The 25802-nt window shown below is 36.5% G+C and overlaps 1 protein-coding gene across 1 annotated transcript in view; it reads right to left on the bottom strand.

Moving 5' to 3' along the window:
* LOC131773575 (E3 ubiquitin-protein ligase TRIP12-like) overlaps positions 1 to 25802 on the bottom strand; it is a 29785-nt gene that overhangs the window by 1185 nt on the left and 2798 nt on the right. Inside the window, exons 4-59 of the mRNA XM_059089520.2 lie at positions 25587 to 25658; positions 25396 to 25458; positions 24431 to 24823; positions 23652 to 23717; positions 23150 to 23181; positions 21923 to 21961; positions 21448 to 21531; positions 21070 to 21165; positions 20868 to 20950; positions 20085 to 20150; positions 19744 to 19779; positions 19513 to 19608; positions 18106 to 18198; positions 17290 to 17343; positions 16553 to 16660; positions 15948 to 16016; positions 15679 to 15732; positions 14921 to 15032; positions 14086 to 14153; positions 13812 to 13861; positions 13450 to 13478; positions 13034 to 13242; positions 12127 to 12713; positions 11665 to 11893; positions 11461 to 11530; positions 11254 to 11360; positions 10825 to 10851; positions 10643 to 10728; positions 10107 to 10191; positions 9941 to 9973; positions 9565 to 9636; positions 9194 to 9240; positions 9054 to 9096; positions 8762 to 8848; positions 7882 to 7929; positions 6888 to 6919; positions 6403 to 6430; positions 6284 to 6315; positions 6092 to 6173; positions 5734 to 5816; positions 5445 to 5560; positions 5297 to 5356; positions 4432 to 4514; positions 4172 to 4253; positions 4008 to 4068; positions 3597 to 3681; positions 3440 to 3508; positions 2937 to 3035; positions 2684 to 2798; positions 2458 to 2508; positions 1891 to 2270; positions 1487 to 1540; positions 1118 to 1231; positions 758 to 806; positions 415 to 460; positions 13 to 116 (exon numbers count right to left, since the gene is read on the bottom strand). Of these exons, the coding sequence (XP_058945503.2) occupies positions 13 to 116; positions 415 to 460; positions 758 to 806; positions 1118 to 1231; positions 1487 to 1540; positions 1891 to 2270; positions 2458 to 2508; positions 2684 to 2798; positions 2937 to 3035; positions 3440 to 3508; positions 3597 to 3681; positions 4008 to 4068; positions 4172 to 4253; positions 4432 to 4514; positions 5297 to 5356; positions 5445 to 5560; positions 5734 to 5816; positions 6092 to 6173; positions 6284 to 6315; positions 6403 to 6430; positions 6888 to 6919; positions 7882 to 7929; positions 8762 to 8848; positions 9054 to 9096; positions 9194 to 9240; positions 9565 to 9636; positions 9941 to 9973; positions 10107 to 10191; positions 10643 to 10728; positions 10825 to 10851; positions 11254 to 11360; positions 11461 to 11530; positions 11665 to 11893; positions 12127 to 12713; positions 13034 to 13242; positions 13450 to 13478; positions 13812 to 13861; positions 14086 to 14153; positions 14921 to 15032; positions 15679 to 15732; positions 15948 to 16016; positions 16553 to 16660; positions 17290 to 17343; positions 18106 to 18198; positions 19513 to 19608; positions 19744 to 19779; positions 20085 to 20150; positions 20868 to 20950; positions 21070 to 21165; positions 21448 to 21531; positions 21923 to 21961; positions 23150 to 23181; positions 23652 to 23717; positions 24431 to 24823; positions 25396 to 25458; positions 25587 to 25658 (5318 nt within the window). The remainder of the gene's footprint in view (positions 1 to 12; positions 117 to 414; positions 461 to 757; positions 807 to 1117; positions 1232 to 1486; positions 1541 to 1890; positions 2271 to 2457; positions 2509 to 2683; positions 2799 to 2936; positions 3036 to 3439; positions 3509 to 3596; positions 3682 to 4007; positions 4069 to 4171; positions 4254 to 4431; positions 4515 to 5296; positions 5357 to 5444; positions 5561 to 5733; positions 5817 to 6091; positions 6174 to 6283; positions 6316 to 6402; positions 6431 to 6887; positions 6920 to 7881; positions 7930 to 8761; positions 8849 to 9053; positions 9097 to 9193; positions 9241 to 9564; positions 9637 to 9940; positions 9974 to 10106; positions 10192 to 10642; positions 10729 to 10824; positions 10852 to 11253; positions 11361 to 11460; positions 11531 to 11664; positions 11894 to 12126; positions 12714 to 13033; positions 13243 to 13449; positions 13479 to 13811; positions 13862 to 14085; positions 14154 to 14920; positions 15033 to 15678; positions 15733 to 15947; positions 16017 to 16552; positions 16661 to 17289; positions 17344 to 18105; positions 18199 to 19512; positions 19609 to 19743; positions 19780 to 20084; positions 20151 to 20867; positions 20951 to 21069; positions 21166 to 21447; positions 21532 to 21922; positions 21962 to 23149; positions 23182 to 23651; positions 23718 to 24430; positions 24824 to 25395; positions 25459 to 25586; positions 25659 to 25802) is intronic.

Here is a 25802-nt window from a genome sequence, read left to right as displayed (position 1 = left end):
AGAGATTCTTACCTCCCACTGGTAACCTTGGGCTGCCTGTGACAAACTGTAAAAATAGCCTCTGCTCTTCCTGTGTGTAACCACTGAGTATCTCGAACAAAACCTTCACCGCACGACTGTTAAAGCAAAAGAGTAGCATGTAACACAACTCTTTGCACTGAACGAAGAAAAAGTGAAATTAGCAGTTTTCTCATTATCACTGATATCACTTTTCCCTTTCGGTGCATGTGATCGCAGGATGCAAAATGTACCATGCTTTTTATTGGTTTCAACAATCCCATTTACCGGAACTAGACAACATACACAAAAGGATCCAAAGAAACTTCATTTAGCAAACGCGTTTCTACAGAGCTACAGGAAGCCTCGGTTAAACTTTTTTTACCTTGATAACTAAAACATGTTTAAGCCACTGACCTGTCATGAGTATAGCCATGGTCAGGTCTGCAACTTTCCACAAGACCTGATATTCAAAAATAAAAGAAAAAATAAACGAGCGCAGGTATAAAGTTGAATTTAACTTAAAATAAAATAATATCGTTATCTTTACTGTGAACAGCTACCAGCTTTAGCAAACTATGAAAAACGTAGAAAAAAAGTTAAAATTAAAACTGCAGAAAGAAAATGATGCATTCCACAGAAACAAAGCCTATCTCACTAAAACAAAGGCGTCCTATGAGCTTCCAGAAAAGATTTCAACACAGTCTATCTCTGGTAATACACCACAGGTATACCATTAAACTAACATATAAGTACGTACATTTCAAGTCCCACTTCTCGGCCACATTACCACAAAGAACCAGCTCCATCTGTGAACAAAATCACTCACATAAATCACCTGATCTAAGTCAGTCAATAATCATAATTCAACAGCCCAAACGATTGAAGAGAGTTATTCCCCTTCTAAATCAGTTAATAATAAAACCAATTCTTTCTTGTCTTCTTTAAGTTCCTAAGGAAGGGCAAACGCCACCGTAGGGGACAAAAGTGCCAACCAATTTCTCTCACACTTGAATATTTCGATTTCAGTAAAATTTAATGTGAGAGCAACAGCTACTTAGGTACCTCACAGATCTCGAGGAAATAATAAGCTGCAAGGAAATTTTTTTAGATTTACTACCTCAGTGTATGAAAAACTGGCAAGATTTGATAGAGGCAGCACAGAGTTAAAGCCTTCACGGAGTGCATCTATCTGGCGTTTCACACCTGACACAAGAGTCCACTGTACTACCAGCTGAAAAACAAAGCACAAAGAACAAAATAAGCGATAAATTACACGAAAAACTGCAGGAATGTGCGCTCGTTTTCATACGATTGAATTAACAGTTAATTCAGAAACTAAACCTTCTTATAAACAAAACAAAAAGATCGACACATTTTTTCTAACTTTTATATTATTTTTCCTGACTGTGACAAATCAAGAATTTAATTCATGCGACCAAAAGAAGATAACCTATATCAATTGCTCGTGTTATACACAAAATGATACCCTGATGTATTCCTCCAGTTCATGAATTGTGACTGTCATGTCTTTTCCACCGCGCTGAAACAAATAAAAAAACGACAATCAAAACAAGGAGGTCGGCTTCACGCCTTCGAACGACAAGTTTTGAGCTCGTCTATACACTTGAACTGACGAGGTTTCGAGTTGAGTAATTTTGACAGGTTTTCAAACCAATCAAAATTACCAAACTTTAACTCTCCTGTCTTGGTGGTACATTTTTGTTTAAGTTTCACTAAGTTTAACCCTCATTCACTTGCTCAAATGACAGTACTCTTCCGTCCCTTGGGCACTTAAGGCCACGAGGGAATAAAGATCATATATTAACTGAAGTTCGTTGTTACATCACACCTTAGACCTAAGTTGTCATATGAATGAATGTGTAATTATACCTTAAGTTCAAAATCAGGATGGCCTGGCAGAGTAAAGGACAGACCCAAATCCTCGATGGGTACATCATCCAAGGTAAGACTGTCCACAGCTAGCTGCCTACTGTCTGAAGTATGAGAGGAGTCTTGCTCTAGCTGTTTTTTTCTCTGTGCCACCTGTTGCAGCTGGGTCAGCGACTGAGCCAAGACTGAGTCTACAGCAGCCAGATCACCCAGGTCTAGCGTGCCTTCTTGATTGAGAAGCCATTTGTATAGTATGGGGCAGAAGGGAATGTCGAGGATTCTAAAGTCCATGATAGCACGAGCCAAGAATTTACCCAGGAACTGGTACTTGGAGCAGAGCTTTGACACATTCGCGGCTTTAGCAGTGCGTGAAACTGGGGCTAAGAATGAAACGATGTGATAAATACTTCAGAGAAGTGGGGCTCTTTTTCACTCGGCTGAACATTGGAAAAATCCAAACCTTGATTCCTAGTTAGAGGCAAGACTTCAATGCAGTAATCAAATGTACACAATGCATTCTTCTCTCATCTCGCCAATCAATTTTAACTCACGAAAGTTTAAGCTTACCTGGATACAGGCCAGTTGGGGAGTAAACATATGACACGTCTTCAACAGGTCCTGCAACAACATCGCGATTTAACAGGTGAGAAAGGAAACTAAGAGTAACTTATCACTGGACATACATTAGCTATGTTCCCTCGAGTCATGCTTTAAAAAAAAGCTCCTCGAAGACCAAACTAACTAACTAGTTGTGTATGACAAGAAACGATCAGTGAATTACCACTAATCATACCAGTTCCTCCTGAAGGCCGCATACTTTCTCCTCTCCACATCTCCAGGTCTGCACGTTGGAATTCTTGAGAAATAAGAGCATAAAATTCCAAAGTGGGGCCAAGGCCAGTCCCAACCTACATGACAAAAACAATTCTTATTAGGTTTTAAACCGAACACTTCCTACTAAGTAAGCCTTATTACAACATTTGCGACTTCATATGAGATTTAAAGCCAGAATGTAACAGCTGGAGTCTGGCCGCAGTTGTACTTACCTCGCCTTCGTATTGTATTTCTAGTACAGACTGTGAGCTACCAAGATCACCTATCAACTTCTCTGCTTGGTCCAGAAGACCCACTCGAGATACAGTGTGCTGCAAAGCAAATGGAAATGTACTATAAACTACAATTTACACCTTGAAACTTTCCTAGACTCACTAAAGACATTCGAAACAAGCTCATTCGTAAGAGTAAAGTCAAGTTTTTTTCTGATGCAGGGTTGAGATGAACACACGTGCGAGTTTCTCTCTACCCGGGCACCTGCCGCACTCAGTTTGGTTGGATTTCTAATAAGGTGAGGTTATTGATTTGCTCGACATTGTTGTTTTTGGAGATTTTTTTTCTGCTTTTTTCTGAGATTTTCTTTTCTGATAGGAAATTCATCTGAAGGACTGGCACTTCTCTATTAAACAAAGCTCTATCAGGAACAAGGCAGCATTACTAGCTTACTAGCCTTCAGCATTAAATGTTGTCCATTCCAGTCAGTTTAAAAACACACCTTTTTCCTGTCAAATCTTGGTGCAACACGATCTGATGCGTCAGTATTCATGAGCTCCGGTAATGTTTCCTGTGAAAGAATACATAATCAAGTAACATCATCAGCGGATCTGTAACACATTGAATACATCTCACAAGGCGGAAAAATTCTCTAGTACCTGAAGTTTGCTAAGAGCCCTGTCTCTATCCATTGCAGTGCAATAAAATAACTGCTGCCGACACTCAAAAGGAAACAGAAATGGGCTGCAGAGTAAAAGGATAAAATTAAATCACTAGTGAGGTGCTTGTAAAGCAAACAAGACAATCACTCCCACACAATTCTACGTTACTTCCAGGCATACGATCAGCAAAGACAATAAAAGGGAAAAGGAAAATGAAGGAGGGGGGGGGGGGGGTAGGAAAGAGGGAAGCGAACGATGCTTAGCGGTTGTCAGATGAAACAGCGCTCTCGCATTTTCTCTTCTTGTCCGCTCTTTTACTTGTCTCCACTGCTCGAGAGGCTGGAATAGCTCGTCGCCATTATAGATAAGATTGGCTGCCGAAAATCTCCAAAACACCTTTTCGCTTACCATTTTCGAGGAAGTTCTTCTACCCAAGCAGGAAAATTCCCAGTTATTACTGTGATAGGATCTGATTGAGAAGAAACAACGTTACTATTTATAGGTCAACAATGATACTATAGCACGTAAGAGGCTTGATCCTTGACGCGTGTATGATAAAACTAACAAATTACCTTGTAACTGCCGCGTAATTTTTGCTGCAAGTTTATTGTTTATAAATTCACTAGAAGACAAGAACGCTTTACGGGTTTGCCCCTAAAAACAGATATAATAAAGTAAAATTAGTTGCACGTTTGTCTAACGACACATAGTTGTACCACATTTTCAACCGCACTATTCGCAAGACATTCTATAACATTTTAATCCGATATTTCGAAGTGAAAAGTAGGCTGTTTTAGTTGGCTGGTAGGCAACACCAAAAACTGACACTCACCTCATAAAGCGTTGTCCAGTGATAATTAAGAACATGAAGAGCTTTCATAAGACTTATCACTTCCACACTAGGATCTGAAGTTACTGACCAAGAATTGAAGGCAACATTAGCTTTTTAAATCTAAATACATACAGGAGATTTTCAAGGCAACCACAGCGCAAGTATGAAAACGAAACTTGGTCTGTTGATGAAGGAGATATTTCCGTTGAGACTTTCACCGAAACTTCCATAACAGATACCATAGAATCAGTCCTTTACATGATTTAAACGCGATTCTCTCTCTTGTGACGTGCAACAATAACTACAGTACAAAAAACTCCTAAATCAGGAAAAACTGAATGTTGAGCAAATTTCATCAAAGGCCACTGTACTTCTTTGTGCACAACGACAGCTGTAGATACAGAATAAACCCACGTAAATACCTGTTTGTTCAAAGTTAGTAATCTGGATCTTGTGGTGTCTGGGTATTTTATGAGTGAAATTCAATTACAAGTGCCTCAAATGAGATTTTTGTTACATTCGAAATAACACCGCTACAAACATAACTCCGAGATACCTTTTGGAACATCGAGGGCCGATTAATCAAACAAAGTTTACACAGTATATGCGAAAGTTCACGTCTAACCAATGTTTAAAAGGTGAAACCGATTATTTAAAGGTTGTTTACCTTAAGGGTGTTCAGATCACGTTTTGACAACGACTAGAAAACAATAGCGAGTTGTACCAACTCACAGGTAAGTTTAGACGCTGATAAACCTTTTAAATACCTAATACAGACTTAGGCCTTACAAATAAAAAACAAAATTCATTAGTTAAATAAAAACAGCCTGCAACGTTTGACTATCTTATAGTTTATTTAACTTACCAAAGCTTCCAGGTTCACAAACCAAGAGGAGCTGACCAAGAGACATTTCATTTTCAGACTCTTTAAAAATATAAAAATACTTGAGTTAACTTATGAGCATGTGAGAAACAAGTCCGTTTTCATGGATTCAGCGTAATCAAATGTTTACCATCTTCTTTCCATGTTTTCCTGGAGGTTCGTGAAGCTGTTCCGCTGGCCCCAGACTTAGATTTACTACTATTGACAGTTTGCTGCTCCTTTTGGTTTTGGCTGAGAGGTCGAAACCTGAAAAAAAATAATTACTAAAACAACTCTTAAATTCCAAGATAATGAGTAAAACCAACGACGTATTACTTCTCTACAAGAATCCAGATCATTTGAGTGCTAACGTAGATCAAACGATGTCAAGTTTTCTAAATGTTTAAGGGATGTCCGCAGACACGAAAAACCGAACGCACCATATTGTATGGGTAGAGACCCAGATACTGGGTCTGCCAAGGATGCCACCATGATCATCATCAAAGTCTTTGTCCTCATCACACTAAAACATGAAATAGCATGATTTTTACGAACGATTTAGATAAAGAAGCATTTTAAGACAATGAGCTTTATGACTAATTTCCTGTATTCCCCCGTTCTGTTCAGAAATAACCATGCTAATATTTTCACTCAACACCTTTTCATAATAACAAACAGTGAACGCATAAGCCATGCAGGTCTTAACACCAAGAAAGTTACCAACTTGTGCACAAAAAACGATCTAATTTGACATGCATTTTAACAAATCAATGCAAACCAGGTAATGAATCAATGTACCTGAGCATACTGCTTGATAGCCTGATAAACTGTCATGTTGTAAGGAAGAAGATGGTCTCCCAATAAAATCTCCAGTTGATGCCTGCATCAACACAAACAAAATGTATAGGTTACTCCAACGATGACCGGAAGTTAGAACCAACAGTTTCTACGACTACAATAAGTTTCATGGAGTAATATTATGTGTGATACCTTGAGTTGTTTTGACCTTGCAGTTCAGTTGCCTGTTAACGACAAAGCATAAACCGTAAGACTTCAACGCATAATGCAACATTAACAAAGGAACTGTGGAAAACATTTGCCCTACATACCAAAGACTCGTCAATGTCATCATCAGATCTGAGAAATGAAACAAACAATATTGACCATTAATGATAACGCGTTTTTGCACGGATGGTGAAAATTAAGTGTCATTCAAAGAGAAATATCTGACATCTTCTAATGCTGTTGCTGCTGCACTACTAGCCTCAAGTACCACAGACAATGTCACCTTCATCTGTGCACGCGCCAAGATTTTTTAATTTCTTGAAATGAAGCATTTGACAACTTCACATTAGTCATGAGATGGTGGGTTGAGCCAGGGCAGGGTGAAGCTAAAATCATCAAATCAAATAAGCCCAAGAAGAAACCGCATTTGTCAATATGATTTTATGGAACAGAACCACCAAATATAGATCAATCTTAGACATAAGTGTATGGGTGAGTTTCAGTAAAGCCGTAGAATAATGAATTAAGCCTCTCAAAAGTTCTCGAATTAAAATAATTAATGGTCCACATAGCCTCTATCTGTGTTTACCCGTCATCCTCACTGCCATCGTCATCTGGATTCTGCAAGAGATCCAAAATATGCATTTAGACACAGCAATTTGAAGCAAACCTTTGAAGTTTAAAACCGGTGACACGCCTAGCGATTTTATACGCCGATCGCGGAGATCGGCGAAAATCGCCAGCTGTGTCCGGTGCAGCGATTGTGATTTTCGCCGATCGTCGTATAAAATCGCCGATATATGACATGTCAGATATCGGTGATTAAATTTGTCGGCATTCGCCAAGTCTGCCCGTTCCCGCGATTTTCTCCCCTTTCCACTACGCGTCGCCAGTAAAATTAACCAATCAAGTTTGATGATATTATCACGTGACTTTTCAAAATGGCGGAGGACATCGAAAATTGTTTCCGAACCGAAAAGAAATCAATTTGATCACATTGTGGTCAGAAAAACCATGCCTATTTGATGTAACGTCAAGTGACTACAGTAATCGTCTCAAGAAGGACTGCGTTTCAGTAAATCCATGTCTTCGACCATATTTTTCTATTGTCCCACTTTCCAGAACGCTGCCTAGAGCGCTTTAGTTGCAAAATTATGGCAGCGGCCAAAAATTTTTTCCGCTTCGTTGTTGCCATTTTATTTGCTTACATTGGTTCGTGCAATTTTTATACGTCACCGGATGGAACCTGGGATCAAGGCTGATGTGCCACATAATGTTAAGTGTGTCCGCAGCGATCTGTGGCGAAAATCGCTTACGATTTTCGCCGCGATCGGCGTACAAAATCGCCAGGTGTGTCGCCGGCTTATTCAGAGGATGTTTGACAGCATTAGTAAGTTTCTAACGATTACTTTTAATGTAACTTTTGACACAGCTAAATAAAAGTGAATTCTTCCGTTATTCTTTATTTGTTTGCTTGTTCTCAGCGTGTACTGTCAGCATTCTGTAATTTTGGGCAAACAAACTTACTGATTTCATTTTAGCAATAAAAAAACTTAAGGATAAAAAGAGACAGCTGAACAAACCTCTCGTTTCTTTCCGTATCCCCGAACAACAAGATATCTCTCAATGGCCTAAAAAAAAGAGAAGAGCGATAAAGGAAGAGACCCCGCCCACACTAATGCGTTTTCGAAACGTTTTCCGTCTTATTTAAAACGCATCGTTTTCTCTGCACTTGCGTTTCCATAACGCTTTTCAATGTCCACACTAGGACACACTAAAAAACTCGACTTGATGAGACGAACTCGTCGATTTGCGTATGCCTGAACGAACGGAGCCCGCGGTGTTTGTGCCATTTCGCGCCGGCGCTAAACTGTGAACAAACACAAGATAATTCTGATTCTATAGGCCACTGTAAAGAGTTTTAGAGCAAACGTTTCGAGCGTTAGCCCTTCGCCAGAGCGAAGGAACAAACAAACAAACACAGCTAAACGCACGTTGTAAAATGTGAAACATGGCTAGCACGTCCAAGAAAAGCCAAAAATGTTGAATGACGTAACATAAGGCTCCAGACAAGCGATTAAATGAGTCAACAATGTCAAAAACATACCCACATGCTCGTTCGCCATATTTGTTTTGAACTTCAGATGGGAGACTTCGAAAAGAGGTTGCACGACGTTATGACGCTAACCAACGTCATCGTTTTCAAAAGGCTGTATTTTCGATCATCCACACTAAAATGATATGCCTGCGTTTTCAACTGTCTCCACTTTTGAGAGCGTTTTCAAATCGAATCGCTTTCATTTAAAAATACATCCGTTCTCAAGCGTCTTAGTGTAGACGGAAGGCCAAAAAGCATCGAAAAATATCCGTTTTCAAACGAAACTGCATTGTTGTGGACGTCTAATTTACAAAACAGTAGATAAAGCACAACAGGTTTAATTGGCACTGAAGAATAATTCATACCTGAACAAGAGCAAGTGGATCAATCTTTACAGGTCCACGTTTCCACTGTCGTAACCCTTCACAGTCTGGGTGTCTTTGTAGAAGGCACTGTATGTAGACCGTATGAACAGTTTAAGTCAATCTTTGATAAATTTCAGCAAACCAAATAGGAGTTTTAATTAACTTGTGTATTACGTTTGATATAACTTCAAGTAAAAACACCGAAAGTGCCGAACAAATTTAGGACTTTCAAATTGTTGAACACCCCAAAAGTAGTTTATGAGGAGTATGTACTGTAAAAAATAAAACAAACCTTGATTTGGTGAGAGCTGAAAAATCTTAAAGCTTGAGACCCCCTGGCAAACAAACATGCAAGGTCTGTGAGTGACATTAAAGAGTTTTTAAATTTTTACAAATTATAACAATATTTGAAGAATTTTTAGTGACATATACCTTGCTCCAACTGCTCCTCCTGGTGTATCATGAACTTTGACCGGGAGCTAGTGAAAAAAAGGGACTTATTGTTAGTAATTTAATCTGCTATGAAGAGACGCTGTCCAGAGTGACGTGTATACACTGACCCATTGAAAAACACAAATATACTACATTTACAGGTACTTCCTGATAATGTTTTGGTGCATTAGTCGAGTAAATATTTCACGCTTTTCCCCAATTCATGACATTATCATAGAAAGAAACAATGGTAGAGGGTCGACAATTATGTGCATGTAATAAAATTTGCAAGGCATAAAAAAACTACGAATAAGATTTTATTCATAGTCCAGTTAGTACATATGTTTTTTTTTAATCCAACATCGACTGACCTGTTCCAACTGGTTGATGCACAAGTGAAGTTTCTGTATCAGGGCAGCCATAGGCGCTACATTGGGTTCAGTCTGCCAAAAAAAAAAATACAGAATGTGTTGACAACTTTAACACACATTTTGGCATTATCATTGTTTTAAAATTGCTTAACGTGAGGGTTCATCTTTACAATGTGTGATGTATTGTGCTCGTTTCAGCCATTACATGCTCCAAGAAACTAATAAACCACTTCTGATGGAAATTTAATTGTTTGCGAGGTAATTTCATCCAACCTCTTCTTTCTCATTACTTACTAATTAAAAAAATTATACTAATCACAGTGATAATATAAATAACACACATTCATTTATGTCTGGGAACCAAAAACAAATTTACCGTGATTTTCAAATCTCCAGGTGAGCTTTTCTCCTGCACAGAAGAAAAAATGATTCATAAGCCTGTAGTGTTTACAATTTTTTTCCATAGGTTATTTATTGTATAAAACATTTTTCAAGAATGCTGCAGAATATTATTTACGAATTGTGAAATTGAAAACACTTACTGGAAGTCCCATAAAAACATGGAAAAATATTCTGAGCCGCTTTTCTTGAGGAAGGGCATCACTAACTTCTGTAGATGTTATATATCTGGAAAAAGGGAAAAAGCACAAGTTGACCGAAATTATCGAAAAATGGATTTCATTCAATTGACTGTGAATATGCTGAATGCAACATTCTCTGCACTTATGGCATAACATGAGCTGACAACAACATGTACCACCAGAGAAAAAATCATTTCCAAAACAAGTCTTAGGGCCGGTTATTTAAACAACGTTTAGCTGTTGTTTCAAAACCGCGTTCTAGACTATCTTGAATTTAGCTGAATCTATTATGTGAACATTTATATTTGCGAATAGTGACAAAAGTGCAAAAATTAGCTATGTAAAGACATTTATTTGATGAAAACAACCCTCTTAAAGAGTACTCGTACGGACCTATTGCTTGGTAAATTCGCGGTTTGTGTTAGAACTCGTGTAAATAACCGGTCCCAAAAGTTCAGATGAGAACTTTAATGTAATACGAAAATTAAGAAACATACCTGAGAAGATTTGGTACCAGTCCACTATGGAGGATCTCAAATGCACATGCACTGTTGTCTTCATTAGTCAGCACAGCAGAGACTTCCTGGTTAGACAAACAAATCCCCACATTAAACTATAATTCAACAGAGAGCATGTTAACCAACGTAATAAATTAACACTTTTAACTCAGAAGCCTCACCTCCAGTGCTGGAAGAAATGTTTCTCTCTGTAAAAACAACACCAAATAGCATACTTAGAACACAAGGAAGTCATATTAATACAGTTGCTGAACAACTTTATCACTATCAACATCAAAACTATAACAATAACTACGTCTTTGCCTGCATAGCATACTCTTGATTTATTCGTATAAAAGCTGTTTGGAGGAAAAAGTGTAAACAAGACCCTCCATGTCCACTTGCTGACGCGAGTGTAACTTTAACTAATATGTTTGCTGTAAGCCTCGTATGTAAGCTAACTATGTCCCAGGTCAGGACAGATTAACACAATCTGTCATCAAGACCATGGTTGTTCCCCTTTAAAAATCATCTTAATAGCAACATATCATTTCATTATTTTCCTAAAAACACGTAGCATCATTAACATGGTTTCAGTTTTCAAAGCTTACATCTAAAGCCAGTTCCTCTGAAGCACTCTTTAACTGTCGAAGTACACTAAGTGCAGGATGAGAGTCTCCCTTCTGTTGATCAAAGTACTCTTCACAGAACTTGGTTGCTGTTGGCAAAAATTAAGTTTTCCATTAGTTAAATAGCCGTGAAAATATTAATAGAATATTGCTATAGTTAAATATCAGTTCACAATTGACAATATGTACCTTGATCTTTAATCCAAGCCAAAATCTTCTCTCTGTTTTCTGAAAGACTGCTTGCAACAGATGTCTCCAGCTTTGCAAAAATAAATGCAGTATTTCTGATTAGCAATACACTTTTGGCAGCGAAGTAAATATCAATCATAATATTTTAAAAGATTTCCCAGAAAACTTATAAACAACACTGCAATCCAACAAAACAGGTTCCACCTTTGCTGGTCGCTCCGAAAGAACTGCAGATTTGGAATTCAGTCTGGTCGATACTTGAGAGGCCAGGAAAGCAGCCCTGCTGTCGTGAAGCATTGTCCTTGAAGAAGGAAAACCAATTTGGTCTCTGTTTATCTCAACATGTGCTTCTGATGTGCTGGGAAAACTACTGGCCTTTCCCCTGCCAGGCCTTTTTGAATAACGTTTCCTTCGCAACACATCTCCCAGCCTCCTGCAATGTGATTGATACATACATTGTACCATCAAGAAATATATATATTGTAACTGAATGGAAAATCTGCATTGAGAAAAATTGCACACAAGATCAAAGGTATGGCCTAGGCGAAAAGAAATACATCCTTAGACAGAGGGAACAGCCATAATAAATAAGTTCTAAAATTATGCTTTTAGTAACATTTTCAATGCATATTGGTACTAATGCAACTATTTATAGAGATACCTGACCTGGTAACTGGTAGTGACTGTGAATTTTCTGTAGCTCTCTGTCCAGGGCTCTCAATTTCACAAGTATCTACCAGACACTCTGATGAGCAGTTCTTATCTGATAACTTTGATTTTGTAGCCAAAAGCCCATTGGCCAAGTCTCTAACTCTGTGCATCACTCCTTCCCTTCTGAATGATACATGAAAAACATCTGGCAGTTTTTGCATGACAATTTCAGCCATTTGAAGAGCATTAGTTATGACTCTCAAGTCATTTGATTGAAGCATTCCCCCTATTAAGCTGGAGATGGGGTGTCTTTTAAGAACCACACCCAGCAGATCAGGAGGGGCATGACACAACACCCTCAATATAGCATTCACACATTTGTGTCTCACTGCAGGTCCAACAGAAGAGCTGAATATCTTGTATAAAGCAGAAAACATAACACAAGTGTACGATGAAGCCAGCTTGGCATCTTCACATAAAACAACTAAACGTTCATCACTCTTGGTGATTTTTGTTTCCTCTGTCTTGGATTGGGCTGTAGATGTCTCACTCCCTCCTGGACATCGCTGTATCTGTCTTGATGTACCTGTGTCTTCATTTGTCTGCAAGGTGAAAATCACAACAGTCCACTTTAATTCAAATTCTGTGAAGTGATTCTAGAAAAATGCTAGAATCACTACCTTGACTAAGTTATACGTAACATGTCTCTTTTGAGTCATCTTTTGTGGTTGAATGTTAGTTACATAATTCATATACTACAGTAGAGAAGTATTATAGATCATAATTGTTAGCAGCTCATTGTAAGTAATGTATTGTCAGTGATGTATTGTTGGCAACGTGTTGTAATAGAGCATATGCATTGTAAGTAATTTATGTTGTAAATAAAGATTTTCATTAAAAAAAATACACAATTCTGAGAAACCTGCTGCATGCTGTTAAAGTCAACAGTGTATGTTCTTCCAAGTGTGGTGAGAGTAAGTTCATCCTCTCCACTTTGGTATGCAGCCTCAATAATCTTGCTGTCAATCCATGAGTATGTGTGCCACAGTCCCCTATCATCTCTCCACTGCCACAGTCCTTGTTCAGCCTTCTGCTGTGGTTTGCACAGTAGAGCATCAACCAAGAAGATCCCTGCAAACACAACTTCACACTGAGACAAACCTACAGCAAGCCTGCATCACCAACACCCACAAATAAGGAAATCAACCACCTAATGTAATAAGCTGCCCAAAGAAGAAATGTACATCTTGCCAGACAAACGTTTCTCAGTGACGCAGCCATAAGTATCTCATCATGTTTACCCTTCCACACATACATCTCCTTGCTACAAGAACTTACCATCTGATGGCAAATTTGGTAGAAGTTCACTGTTGAGAAAGGCAGAATAAGTTTTAATTTTCTAATAATCCAGCTTATTTCATGTATAACATGACTCAAAGTTAGACAATATAACAAATTGGGTTCTTATAATTCTTGTAACAGCAAATATGGTAGAAAATTACAATCTTGAGCTGGCAAGGGAAAAGAAAACCAGCTTGAAGTTCAAAGCTGATATGTATGTATTCAGAACCACATGCAGACTGCACAAAAATTTCAAGTCAGACACTGATGTTTAGATCTAATAAAGCGTATTGCTAACTATGAATTTCAGGTGTAATTAACAGAGAAAACAATGAAAATCAACAATGTAAACAACAAACCTGATAAAAGAAGTTATTTCAAAAAACTCTTGAGGGCTTCTTGACAGCAACTACAAAAAGAATTAATGAGTTAGAAATTAAAGCAACATAGTGAAGTAACCCCGATCGAGGCATCCAAGATCTTTGCTTTGCTTTCCACATGAATGTTAAGGTATAAGTACACTACAGATGCACTTCTATTTTTACTGATTGAACAAGCAATGTAAATTTCAGTACAAAGGAAACTTTGTAGAATCAGGAAAGGTTAAAAAAAAAAAAACTAAAACACTTTTACCTCAGCATTCTCTACCTCCCCTGGTTCTGTGGTGCCCAGTAATAAATACAAAATTGTATCGGACACATCTGAAAAAAGCAAATAAAGTAAGTAAACAACATTTATTTCTTCTCAATCTTCCATTAGGGAATGAAACAAATTTTAAGGTACAATAAAGGGGCTAGGTATTTTAAGTCACCATAGTAACAATATTTATTTTTCTAGCATTATGAGCTCTTAAATTTGCAAGTTCAGTACAGTAGAGTTAACCTGGCACATTTTCTTTGCATTTTATATTAATGAAAGATCACTTGCACAATTTTTGGTAATTGTTATTCCTTCCGATCTTTGAAATGCAACATTTCTTAATTTGCTGCAGATCTTATTCCTTGTTTGCCCTAAAGTCTTGGCATTTTTTACAGTCTACAACTGATGTTGTGGTTGCCTCTTTCAAAACGCCTTTGAAAATCAATGAAGTAAATTTGTGCACACTGTCAAACAGCAGCCATTTTCAAAGCTGAAGGTTCAACTGGGTCTTTCCCAGGTTCCACTGGGGTTGTTGATTAATCAAACAAAAATTGTAACAGAGTCAATTTCTATTCTGTTGCTCCAGTTTTTGTTAAGTTGTGTTGGTGACTAACTTACATCAATGCTAACAATGCCTATTGATTGAATTCTTGTGGAATTCTTTTCCATACTGCGTATTATAAAAATAACATCACAGCTCACACTATTTTGTTATATTTTACCTTGAATGTTACCTATATTTCTGCTTGCTCTACTCAGTTCATTCAAAGTGTTACTGTTAGTAATGATCATTTATCACGTTATATTTTTAAGTCACTCAGTCACATACTTTGTTTCAGAAGCTGCACAGCTATTACTGGACTGTTGGAACACAACATGGCCAACATTCGCACCACCATTACAAAGGTGCTTGTACTTATTACTGGAGGGGCCATCATGAGCTATAAAGCAGTAAAAAATAAAGAAATTAGACAAATATCTCCTTGAGCTGGGCCATTCTCATAAGTTACAACAGACCACCTAGAGCAATTTTAGGATCAATATCAGTAACTGGGCAACTGCCCATCTACCCCTCCCCTAACCCAACATTAACCCTAACTTGTTATCAATTGACTGTTGTTGGGTTAGGGGAGGGGTAGGTGGGCAGTTGCCCAGATACTGATATTGATCCCAATTTTATCAAAAATTGAGAAATTAATAGGAATATCTTCCACAAAATTTCCCAAATCTAGCAGAGGGTATGATGTATCTTGGTTGAGCAGTTTTAATCAATAAGGAATCCTCTTTATGGGTGGATGCTTATTGCCTCTTAGTTCCAACTAAAAGTTATGCAAATCTTATATTTTAATTCTTAAAAGTATGCATAGTATTTAACCTTTCTGTCAAATTAAAAGGTAACATATTTATGGTGACAATGTATTAAACACATGGCTGTTTCTTAAGCAGTAAAACAAAAATTTAATATGCCTGTCACCAAACCATGATCATGGCTTTTCAACATTTGAGAGGCCAAACAGAGTTCACTGGACATAAACTCTCTTCTGAGAACATAAATATCCAAAAATTTAAATTAAAGGAAACTCTCACCAACTGCTGCAAGTTATTAAGCAGACCATGGGCAGCCAGTTCTTCCAGATGTTTCTGAAAAAAAATTTTGTACTCAGCATAAAAATATTGCATAAAACCCCTTTTCTTTTTTACATGTGATTATTTTTCATCTAAGGCAAGGAACAAGGAAAAAATCTTTGCTGTATGTTGCATTCTTATAACATAACAGTAGAGAAGTAGCAGTTACTGTAGTAACTAGTAGAAAAAGGAAAACATGTCTCAAGTAGAAAATGTTCAGTGATTCTGACCTCATTAGACTGAAAGCTATCCACCAGTCTAGCGAACGCCACACAACAACTCTCTACAGACTTTTTATCCTGAAAAAGTACAATTAGAAAGAAAGTGATGAGCCTCTACTCAAAGACAAAACAAACTAAACCAGTCAGACATCAAAACAATAATAAATTTACCAACAACTAACAACATTCCCTTATTCATAAAAAAAAAAAGACCAGCAATAAATACAAGTTTTAATATTGCCCAAATCCAATTATCATTTAATTAAAAAGGGAGGTGTAGGGACTGCTGCCTAGGTAGTTCAATTACTTGAGCACTGGAATTCCACAAAAAAGGCCAAGGATCAAAAGCCTAAAGAAAAAGTTGTTCTAGCAAACTTAACATAATTGAAGATGAGCTGAAAATGGTAAGGTTATCAACCTCAGAAAACCACAAACATCAGATAACCTCTATGTTATGACCAATCAGTTACGAAATCAGATAATGAATGAAAACCAATACATGTACAAGTAGTCAAGTTTTCTCACATCTGATCTTCATGTTTCTGATCACATCCCAGAAGTGAACGTGCATCTGGCATTCACACCTTTTTAAGTTCTACAGTTAAGACCCTAACCTGGTGCTGTAACCTTCCACTTAAAACTGGAATGGAATCTGCAACAAGATGAAAGTCACCCACACCAATGCTGTGACAACAATTGGCTGCAACAGATAATGCTGACCTCTGAAAATAGATGTAATGTCATTCATTAACCCTTTACAACCTAACATCAGTATGCATATTCTCCATACTGTTCTCTATACATTTCCTAAGGTGCTGACAAGGAGAATAAGCTTAACATTCCAGAGCTTCTGTAATTGTTGATCACTTCCATTGTTCTCATGACCCTACTGTTTGATTCAAGGGAGATATTGTAAGGAGAAAGTAGATGCTAGTCACTCTTAAGGGCAAAAGGGTTAAGACAAAGCCTACATAAATAATTCTTAAGTAGTTAAAAAAACTATCTTAGTCATATTTTCTTTCCCTAAATTATTTTTGATACCTTGACTTCTTATTCTAACCACAATCAATACTTCTCTGATAAGCTATGTGGAAATACAGGGTTGTCATGTAGACCACTATGTACAAGTTACAATGATAAAGTAAACAAAGGTCTGTTAAGAATTTTGTTATGTATTCTTGTAGTCATAAGTATTAATTTGAAAACAAGGCACCACTGGATAGAAAATTAAAGTTTCTCACTACACCTGATAACAAAGGAAAACTCAAATATTGATTCAAATAATATTTATAGATGGTCTAAATTGCAGTGTGTGGAAAATATATTTTGGGACCCTTGGACCATTCTGTACCTGAGCAGATATTGAAAAGAAATCCAAGTACAGAAGACAAGCTGACATTCCTCCCTTGGTCAAGAAAACACAAACAAAGTTAGTTGTTAAACGGCTACCTCAGAAACTGCACTGTATAATGCCCTTAAAATCACAAGAACAAAAACCTTTCTTATACATGATTTACATGTAATTAAAGCCTGTGCAATGTGTTATTCTTTACAAACATTCAAACATCTGATTTGCTTTGATTAATTTCAATCTTTTAGTTTGCAAGTTTGATGGATTCCTAGTAAAAAAAAAAGTTCATTACCTGACTCATAGTGCATCGGTCAACATCTACATGTATATTGCTTACAAATTATTGTTTAAGTTATAAATGTTATGGCTCCAATTCTTCATCAAGTTGAACTAAAATTTTCTTGAGTTTGATTCACCCCCCTTCAGATGCACGCTCTCTGAACAAGTCTTTTTTCACATTTTGATTCAATTAGTACATGAAATCTAGAACAACTAAACAGCTTACATGTTTCATTCACAAAATGTTCTGCCATAATTATCTGGTGTGGTTAAACAGGGTAGTTCACCCATCATGGCAAATGACCCTTTAATTGCACAAATTGCATTTCATGAGCAGTTCCACTCAATTTTTTGCCACTCATTTGAGTACCACATTCTAACCAACCTCAGCATATCACAGGTGGAAGGTAATTAACTCCTGTCTAACACAGCACACTTAAAACCCTAGTATGATACACTGTATCATTAAAAAACCATATGGCCATGGCTTATGTAACCCAACCTGATACCTTGGGTACACTGAACATGAACACTTACAGCTTGCAAGATAGCTTTTCCATGTCTTCTGGATAACATTGCTAAGGCAGTGAGAGCTTGCTCTGCAACATCCATACACTGTATCACTTGTAGCTAGCACATGGTAAAAACAATTATTATTACAAGAAGACTAGTTTTAATCAAAACTATAACAAAATTCTCAAACATGATTGGTTATCACCAGCCCAATTAAAGCACTTATAGGACAGTGTATCCATCATACTTGAAATTGGACAGTGTAATAGGACAGTCAAAGGGACAGTTAGCACTTCATGCCTGTGTTAAAGGACAGAACCCATCATGTGTGTGTGCTGTTGACTTCCATTTCACTGCGTTAACTGTTGTCTAGTTTCTTTCTCAAATTTGTCAGGGTTTTGATGAATTGGTTACAGGACTTCCTGTTGTTCAATCTGTCTGTAATCATACTCGTGGTTAACAAATTGGACTTCCGTTTTGCAGTTGTCCAATTTTGTTAATCACTTGTATGATTACAGACTGGATTGGATTCCATTCGATCCTATTACCATTGTTAATCAGAGATACTCGATATGCATTTGGATTGTACTTGTGTTTGCTTATGATAATAATAATAATTATAGTAATAATAATAATAATAATAATAATAGCAATAAAAAATAATAAGTTATAAAAATGAAAATAATAATGATAATAGTAACTATAAAAAAAAAATAATAATAATAGTAATAATGACCAAAAAGATCCTCCTGTAAGTCCATAATAAGGGAGATTAATCCCTTTAAGTCTCAAAGAACTGATGAATACAAAAGTTGTTCATTTTAAATCTTGCCCTTTCCACCATGCTGCCACTATTTGATACCTGACTTCCCTTTGGAACAGAATTCTAGCAATTATTAATTTTCAACTCTGAATACTGTATTTCTAGTGTTCTGATAGGTTAACTCAACTCCAATTGTTTTGTTGTTATGGCTCTTTTTGCAATCATTCAGCTTACGGTAATAGCAAAAATAAAAAAAACAAAACAGAAAAAAAAGAGCATCTCTCTCATTCAAAATACCAACCCACCAAGAGATAGAGAGGAACAACAATTTTAAAGAGTTAGAGAAGAAAAGAAAAGAAAAGAAAAATGTTTAAAAGAAATCCCCCTTAGAATGTCATGGATTTATTTCAAGTTGTTATTAGTTGATTCATCTAATAGATTATATCAAATTAAAAAATTAGCTTTTCTTTATTTCACATTTACCAGTATTTAGAAAGAAAGTAAGAATGGCACCATTTTGCAAAGCATAGAAGCCCATGCTATGCATATTTATAGGTTAAGAGATTTTGCCTGTAATGTTTTTTCCATCTTTTTAAGTCTTGATTAACATGGAAAGAATTGTTATCATCATCATTATTAGTATTGTTCACACTTATCTTGCAACTTACTTTTTCTATAAACACAGGTACTGCTTCTACTACAACAGCTGTTGATCTGGGAAGAGCTTCCATGAGATAGGTTAGGGCACGACAGCCATGATTCATCTTTGATAAAATTTTAAAAAAAAGACATAAAACGTGAATACAAAGAAGAATCAACAGAGGTGTTGAGATCATACAGTGTGTGTACAGTTCAAAGAAATGAACTGTCAGATAAATTTAACTAAATGCTCTGCTCACCATATCAAAGTTATGCTCCATTGAAAGTAAGTTTACCTGCAAAGGACAACAGCCTTGGTCAGAAAATAAACTACCACTAATTTTTAATTAATTAGCACATTGGAGAGTAAAAACCCAAACTTAATTAGTTTCATAAATGAAGAAGACCAAAACTTTCTGAAAGTCTATACCAATTTCCTCCTTGCTTTAATTTTGGTAACATTGCTTTGCCTTGGTATCCTTCACTTGTCCACCAGAAATGTGTGCAAGTAGACTTGAGTCTAAATCTTATCAGCCACACTAGCTACATTGTATGCTCTGCATAAGCAGTGTCTACATAGTAAGACAAAGTAACTACTCACAAGTGCAGGTACAACTTGTTTCACAGGAAATCCCACTAAACTCTCTTCATTACCCATTACTAAAAACTAAAAAAACAAACACCAAAAAGATACATCAACTCTATTGAGTCCTTTACATTGAATGTTGGCACTGTTACACTTTGATTCCAAGGTATACCATAGCTCAGAACAATTGTATTGTTTCTGCACAAGTCAAACAAGGTCTTTTGCACCAAAACATCAACAACCAATTTTTATATTCTAACAAAATTATTAAAAAAACTGTATAGTAAGATCAACTCCACCTCAAGTTATAATGGCAACTTATATCTTTCTTAACCTACGTGTACACTGTATTCTGCAGAGCTTTTATTCAAACCTTATAAAATCGTGTTTTCAAAAGCCGATTTAAATTCAGGACTCTTTCAAGGGTTACAAGTACAAGTAGTAGTACATAAACATGAAATTAAGGGTGTTTCTTTTTCTTTCAATCTTTGGGGAAATACTTTTAATGTGTCATGATGACTGGGAATTTGAATGATAAATAAAGTAGAATGAGAAATGAGATATTACAGTTGTACTGATACATCGATACAACTCAGAGAACATGTTGTATCAAAATTTACAAAATTTATCCTACTTCATAAGATTATTTTCAACTGCATAGTAATATTGGGCTGATGCTGAATTTATTTTTGTCAGGAAGTAAAGAAAGAGAAACAAAATCCAGGCCTTCTATGCATTAAAATAAGTTTAAACAACAGAACAATTAATTAACTTGACTAGTGCACTCCTGTAACATACCTGGCACATTTCAATGACAGATTGAAGCTGCTGTCCTTCATCAGATGATTGGATTCCTGCCAACATCTGTTGAACTTTACCACCTGTGCATTGAAGACACATGTTATCCTACACTGTACACATCACTTAATAAAACCCATGTTTTACCTGAAAATTTTGTTTCAAAAGAAGAATTCTATTCAAGTTTGTTTTGCTCATTTACCTGAACCAGAACTGATAGTTCGGTGCAACAGCTGATGCATCCGTGGTCCTAATGAACCAATGAGATGAGAAGGAACACCCCTTGCCTCCAGGAGGGCTGTAATTCAATGAACCAAAATATTGTTACACCCATCTGTTTCTTTTTTTGGTAAAAATTTTTACTAGATCATAAGAAGTAAACAAACATGTACATAAATATACAGAGAATTTGAGTCATAGCTTGAGTTTTTCCTGCATGAGTAGAATTAAACTTTTAAGTTTACCTTTTATAATTCAGTAACAGTTGGCATGTGATATCTTTGTCACTCGTATGAGTAAACATGTCAGAAGAATAGGTTATTTTGTTGTTATGGGAGAAAAAAGCTAAAAATAAACTGACCTTGTAATCTTGATAACTCGCCATCTTTTAGCTCCATATCTTCAAGGCTGCCAGAACCCTCCAATTCACTTCTGGAGGCTTCACCTATAGGCACAAACAACGTTACCAGTCAGTGTCACTGATCATACAGCACATTTCCCTAGCCCTTGCCTTAAAGTGCTCATAATATAAATAACCGTGGATACTTGTCTATGGATTTTATGTCCTTAGATTACCACCTCTATTAATTATAGTTTTTATTCTGCTTGGCTGATTTCAATAATACTACTTGCTTTGGAGGTTGATGGGAAGCTTACAAAGATAAAATATTAAAATGGCACAGCATTACTCTACACCCTTTATGATGCTGCTTAATCTGAACTACATCTCTCAATTCATGACATTTTTTGAACAAAGTTTAAATTAATTCAAATTTTCCTAAAAGAGGCACAGAAAAAGCAAAAACAAACCAACCCCCTCAAAATTTCATAATTACCACTAGCAGAAGGAGCAGAATCCTCAGCAGTTCCGTGAGCTAAAGAAGGAAAAATAAAGTTACTCAAAAGCAACAGGTCTCATTGGTGAAGACAACGGTGAGGACAATGTTAAATCCAAAAGTTACTGGCTGGCTTCCAAACTAGCTTTTACTTTCTTGTGAAAATGAAAAAAAAGGAAGTTGTAAGGAAAATACTGAGGATGAGAGTTCTTCCTTTTATGCAAAAATGTCAGCAACTTTATTTATGCATTTACAAAAATAACCCTCCAAATCTCTCTAGATCATCATTTAATTACATACCATTCTCTTTTGATAGTACTCTTATAATTCAAAACAATTACCACATAGAGAAACACTAAAATCTAGTCTATATCAAAAGACCTTTTCAACCTTTAACATGTAAATCAAAGCACTATATAAAAACCATGTACAGCCGTCACTTCCCTGTGCATGTTTGACTATAGTTCAGCTTGGTATCCAGTCAAGTCGCAGACAGTTCAACTCGTCAACGCCAACTCGCCGACCTTTAAAATCGAGTAGAGAAGTCGGCGAGTTGGTCTTTATTTATTAGAAGACAGACATATAGAAAAGTAAAAGATATTTAGCAAAAACAATTTTGTTTTCTTCCAACAAAGTTTATAAGGATCTCATGGCGAATAAAGCAAGGTAGACATCGCCAATGAATATAAAAGCTTCAGACGCGAACAAGTTATTGTGTGACAATACCGTAAAGACTCACCATGTCAGTCGATCAGATTATTCTATGAAAACTTGGCTTTCTATACAAGATCTTGTGTCTGAAGCTTTTATATTCATGGGCGATGTTCATATGAGACTCATATGAGAAACTTTGTTGTAAGAAAACAAAACTGTTTTTTTACTAAATATCTTTTACTTTTCTGTAAGTTTATCTCCTAATAAGTTGTACTAGATTGAAGACCAACTTGCCGACGTCTCTACTAGATTTTATACATTGGCGAGTTGGCGTTGGCGAGTTGAACCGTCAGCAACTTGACCGTAATTCTTCAGCTTTAAATTTTAATCAAAGTTTGTGACTTTTGGATGGGTTCTCTGGCTAGATGCTGATAACATTGAACAATCATGTAAGGACTTACAACAAAAACAAAAACCAAACTGATTGAACAAATATATTCAACTTCTTTGATAAAGAATCTAAACTCAGAATATGCAGTTCCATAAATTAACTTTGAATGGTTAAAAATGTACCTCCATCTAAAGATCCTGGTTCCTGGGGAGCACTGTTCAAAAAAGTTTACAAATCAGTACAGTCAACTTAAGTTTACATGCACTGTGTAATTAACTGTGTATGCTCTATGATTATGCATAATATCTGATTTTACACAAATATGTATACACAGAATGATGTACATTTTTGTTTCATGTACATGATCATTCATACATGCATTTATACAGTCATTATCCAAATAAAAATAAGGATCACTGAATGGACATAAACATGTAACTGATGACAATTTTTCAGTTTACATGTAACTCTTCAGGGATTAATCATAGGTAATGATAATTCCCAACTGAAACATGATTTTAAGACAGCATTTCTAGTTTTCCCAATAGGAAAGATCACTGCCCATACATGTCTTTTCCGTGTTTAAAAAGTATATGTTACTCTCTCCCTCAAAGACAAATAAATGTCAATAAATAGACAAAAAAATTCCTCAAGATCAAGTGATGTCTTATTTGTACAACTAACTTGTCAGCTGACATGCTGGGTGATTGTCGGCGTGTCCACGACTGCTTCTTTCCTGGCCCACGCCGACTGAAACCAAAGAATTTTTTTTTAAAGAAAAAACAGCATCAGACTAGTGTGCAAACCCCTGTAAATACCACTGTAATTGTTTCCAATATGCATGTAAATAAGTGCATTTCAAAATATTTTCTCTACATACTGAATGTGCAGTCAGCGCAAAATTTTTAACAGGTTATGAATTTGTACATGTAAGTTTCACTATTTCACAATGTTATGTTCCTCTATAAATAACCTCTCACACTTCTGAGAGGAACAAAATACCTTAAGCTTGTCACTAAGTGCCAGCTGCTAGCATAATTTGGGGGATGAGAAAGTGAAGATTGATTGCTAGATTCTGGCAGGTAATTATTTGGTAAAGGGAAATGAATGGTTTTTAGGTGGTACATGCATAATCTTTGAATATCAAAACATATCCTTGTTGTGAAAAGGTTTGAAAAAACTCCTGAATAACTTGAGTATTGGTGCCACCACAGCACTTGTAAATATGAAGCTTAGGAGCCTTGTTTGTTTCTAGATCTCCTTTTCAGCAAGCTCAGATCTTAACTCAACCAGCAGGCTATTCCTCACCTACAACCCTGCAGTACAAACTGAAATTCATATACTTAACTGTATAGCAGATTTATTTAGTATTATCACCAAAACATGGGAACAAAGTGTATTGATATAATACAAAGTAGCTTTTCTGTTCAAATGACTACAAGCACTTAATATGAAAACCAGACCTGTTGCTGGCACAAGATCCCGTTGTCTCTTTTAATCTCTGTGACCGCCTTAAGCCTGTACTAGGCTCAGGCAGGTCACTCCTTCTCCAACTTCGTGATGGTGCACAGGTAGTTCGGGATGCAGATTGGCTTGGTCCAGCAGACTTATCAGATAATGACGACGATGACGCAGAGCGTCTTCCACGAGAGGAAGACTTGGATGAGGAGGATAAGTTACCAATGGCTGATGATGAGGGATTGCTCAGATGGAGAGTAGAGGGTTGAGATGTCACCAAATTACCAATGACCGTCAAAGAAGGCTGGGATTGCCTTGATTTGCTGAAAGCTGCAGCAAATGAAGGCACAGCCGTAGGCTTCCTATAAGCTTCCTGCTTTTCTTGGGTTGGTTGACCACTTAAGAGAGAAAGAAAATTCTATTGACTTCAGCAACAGCTACCTACAGCTGTTGGTGGACACAAATTTTTAAAAATTTCACACAAACAAAAATTATTGCCATTACAAGAAAGTACATAGTCCAGATAATGCTCATTAGAAGTCACTGCAATGCAACCACATTATTGAGGGCATGTTGATCATGGAATTGTTTATATATACTATGGTTAGTGTGACTGAAGGTATAGCAAACACCTGCAGTCAAACAAATGTCTCATTCTTCAAGTTTATTCATGTTTGGAACAAAACTTCAATTTCAAACTTATCAAATATCAGGTCCTTATTTAGGTGCTTGTAAAATAATGACCTGAATTTTAATATTAAGTCTTTTTTTTAACATTTAGTGATTTTCCTTTTAAGCTGCCACTTTGGAGGAAAATCAGTAAAAAAGGATTGCACAGAGCACAGTAAAATACATCCTTATTAACCTAATATGCTATTGACACCTGCACTTAACTGTAATAACATTAAAAATATAATACTTCTCTGAAAGAAATAAGCATAAGGTCTGCTATTATTGATATTCCCTTCACCTGTGAGTTGAACAATCACTTGTACTAGAACGAGGGCTTGTTGATGCACTACGTGACCTTAAACTAAACAAAGCAGATACATTATTCATGAAATGCACCTGAATCATTGATTCGTTTCCTAACAATTGAGCAAATAAAATTTTACATTAGCTCCTCTATAAAGACTTCAAATATGGTTTTAGATGACTCACTTGTATGTGCAGGTTACAGTAGACTGACTTCTTTGTGTCAGAGATGATCGCCTTTGATGGCTGGGTTTAGATCTGTCGGTGGGAAATGCAAGTTTACCTCTTACAGTTAATAACAAAGCAACATTAAAAACTTCTAGACAGTGGTGAGAATCTGAGATGTGTCAAGTTAATGAAAAAAATGTAGATTAACAGTCTTTAATTGATCCTTTGCATTAC

This window comes from Pocillopora verrucosa, chromosome 6 (genome assembly GCF_036669915.1).
Source record: "Pocillopora verrucosa isolate sample1 chromosome 6, ASM3666991v2, whole genome shotgun sequence".
In the NCBI taxonomy this organism is placed as follows: domain Eukaryota; kingdom Metazoa; phylum Cnidaria; class Anthozoa; order Scleractinia; family Pocilloporidae; genus Pocillopora; species Pocillopora verrucosa.
This window is presented reverse-complemented; position numbering and strand designations above follow the sequence as displayed.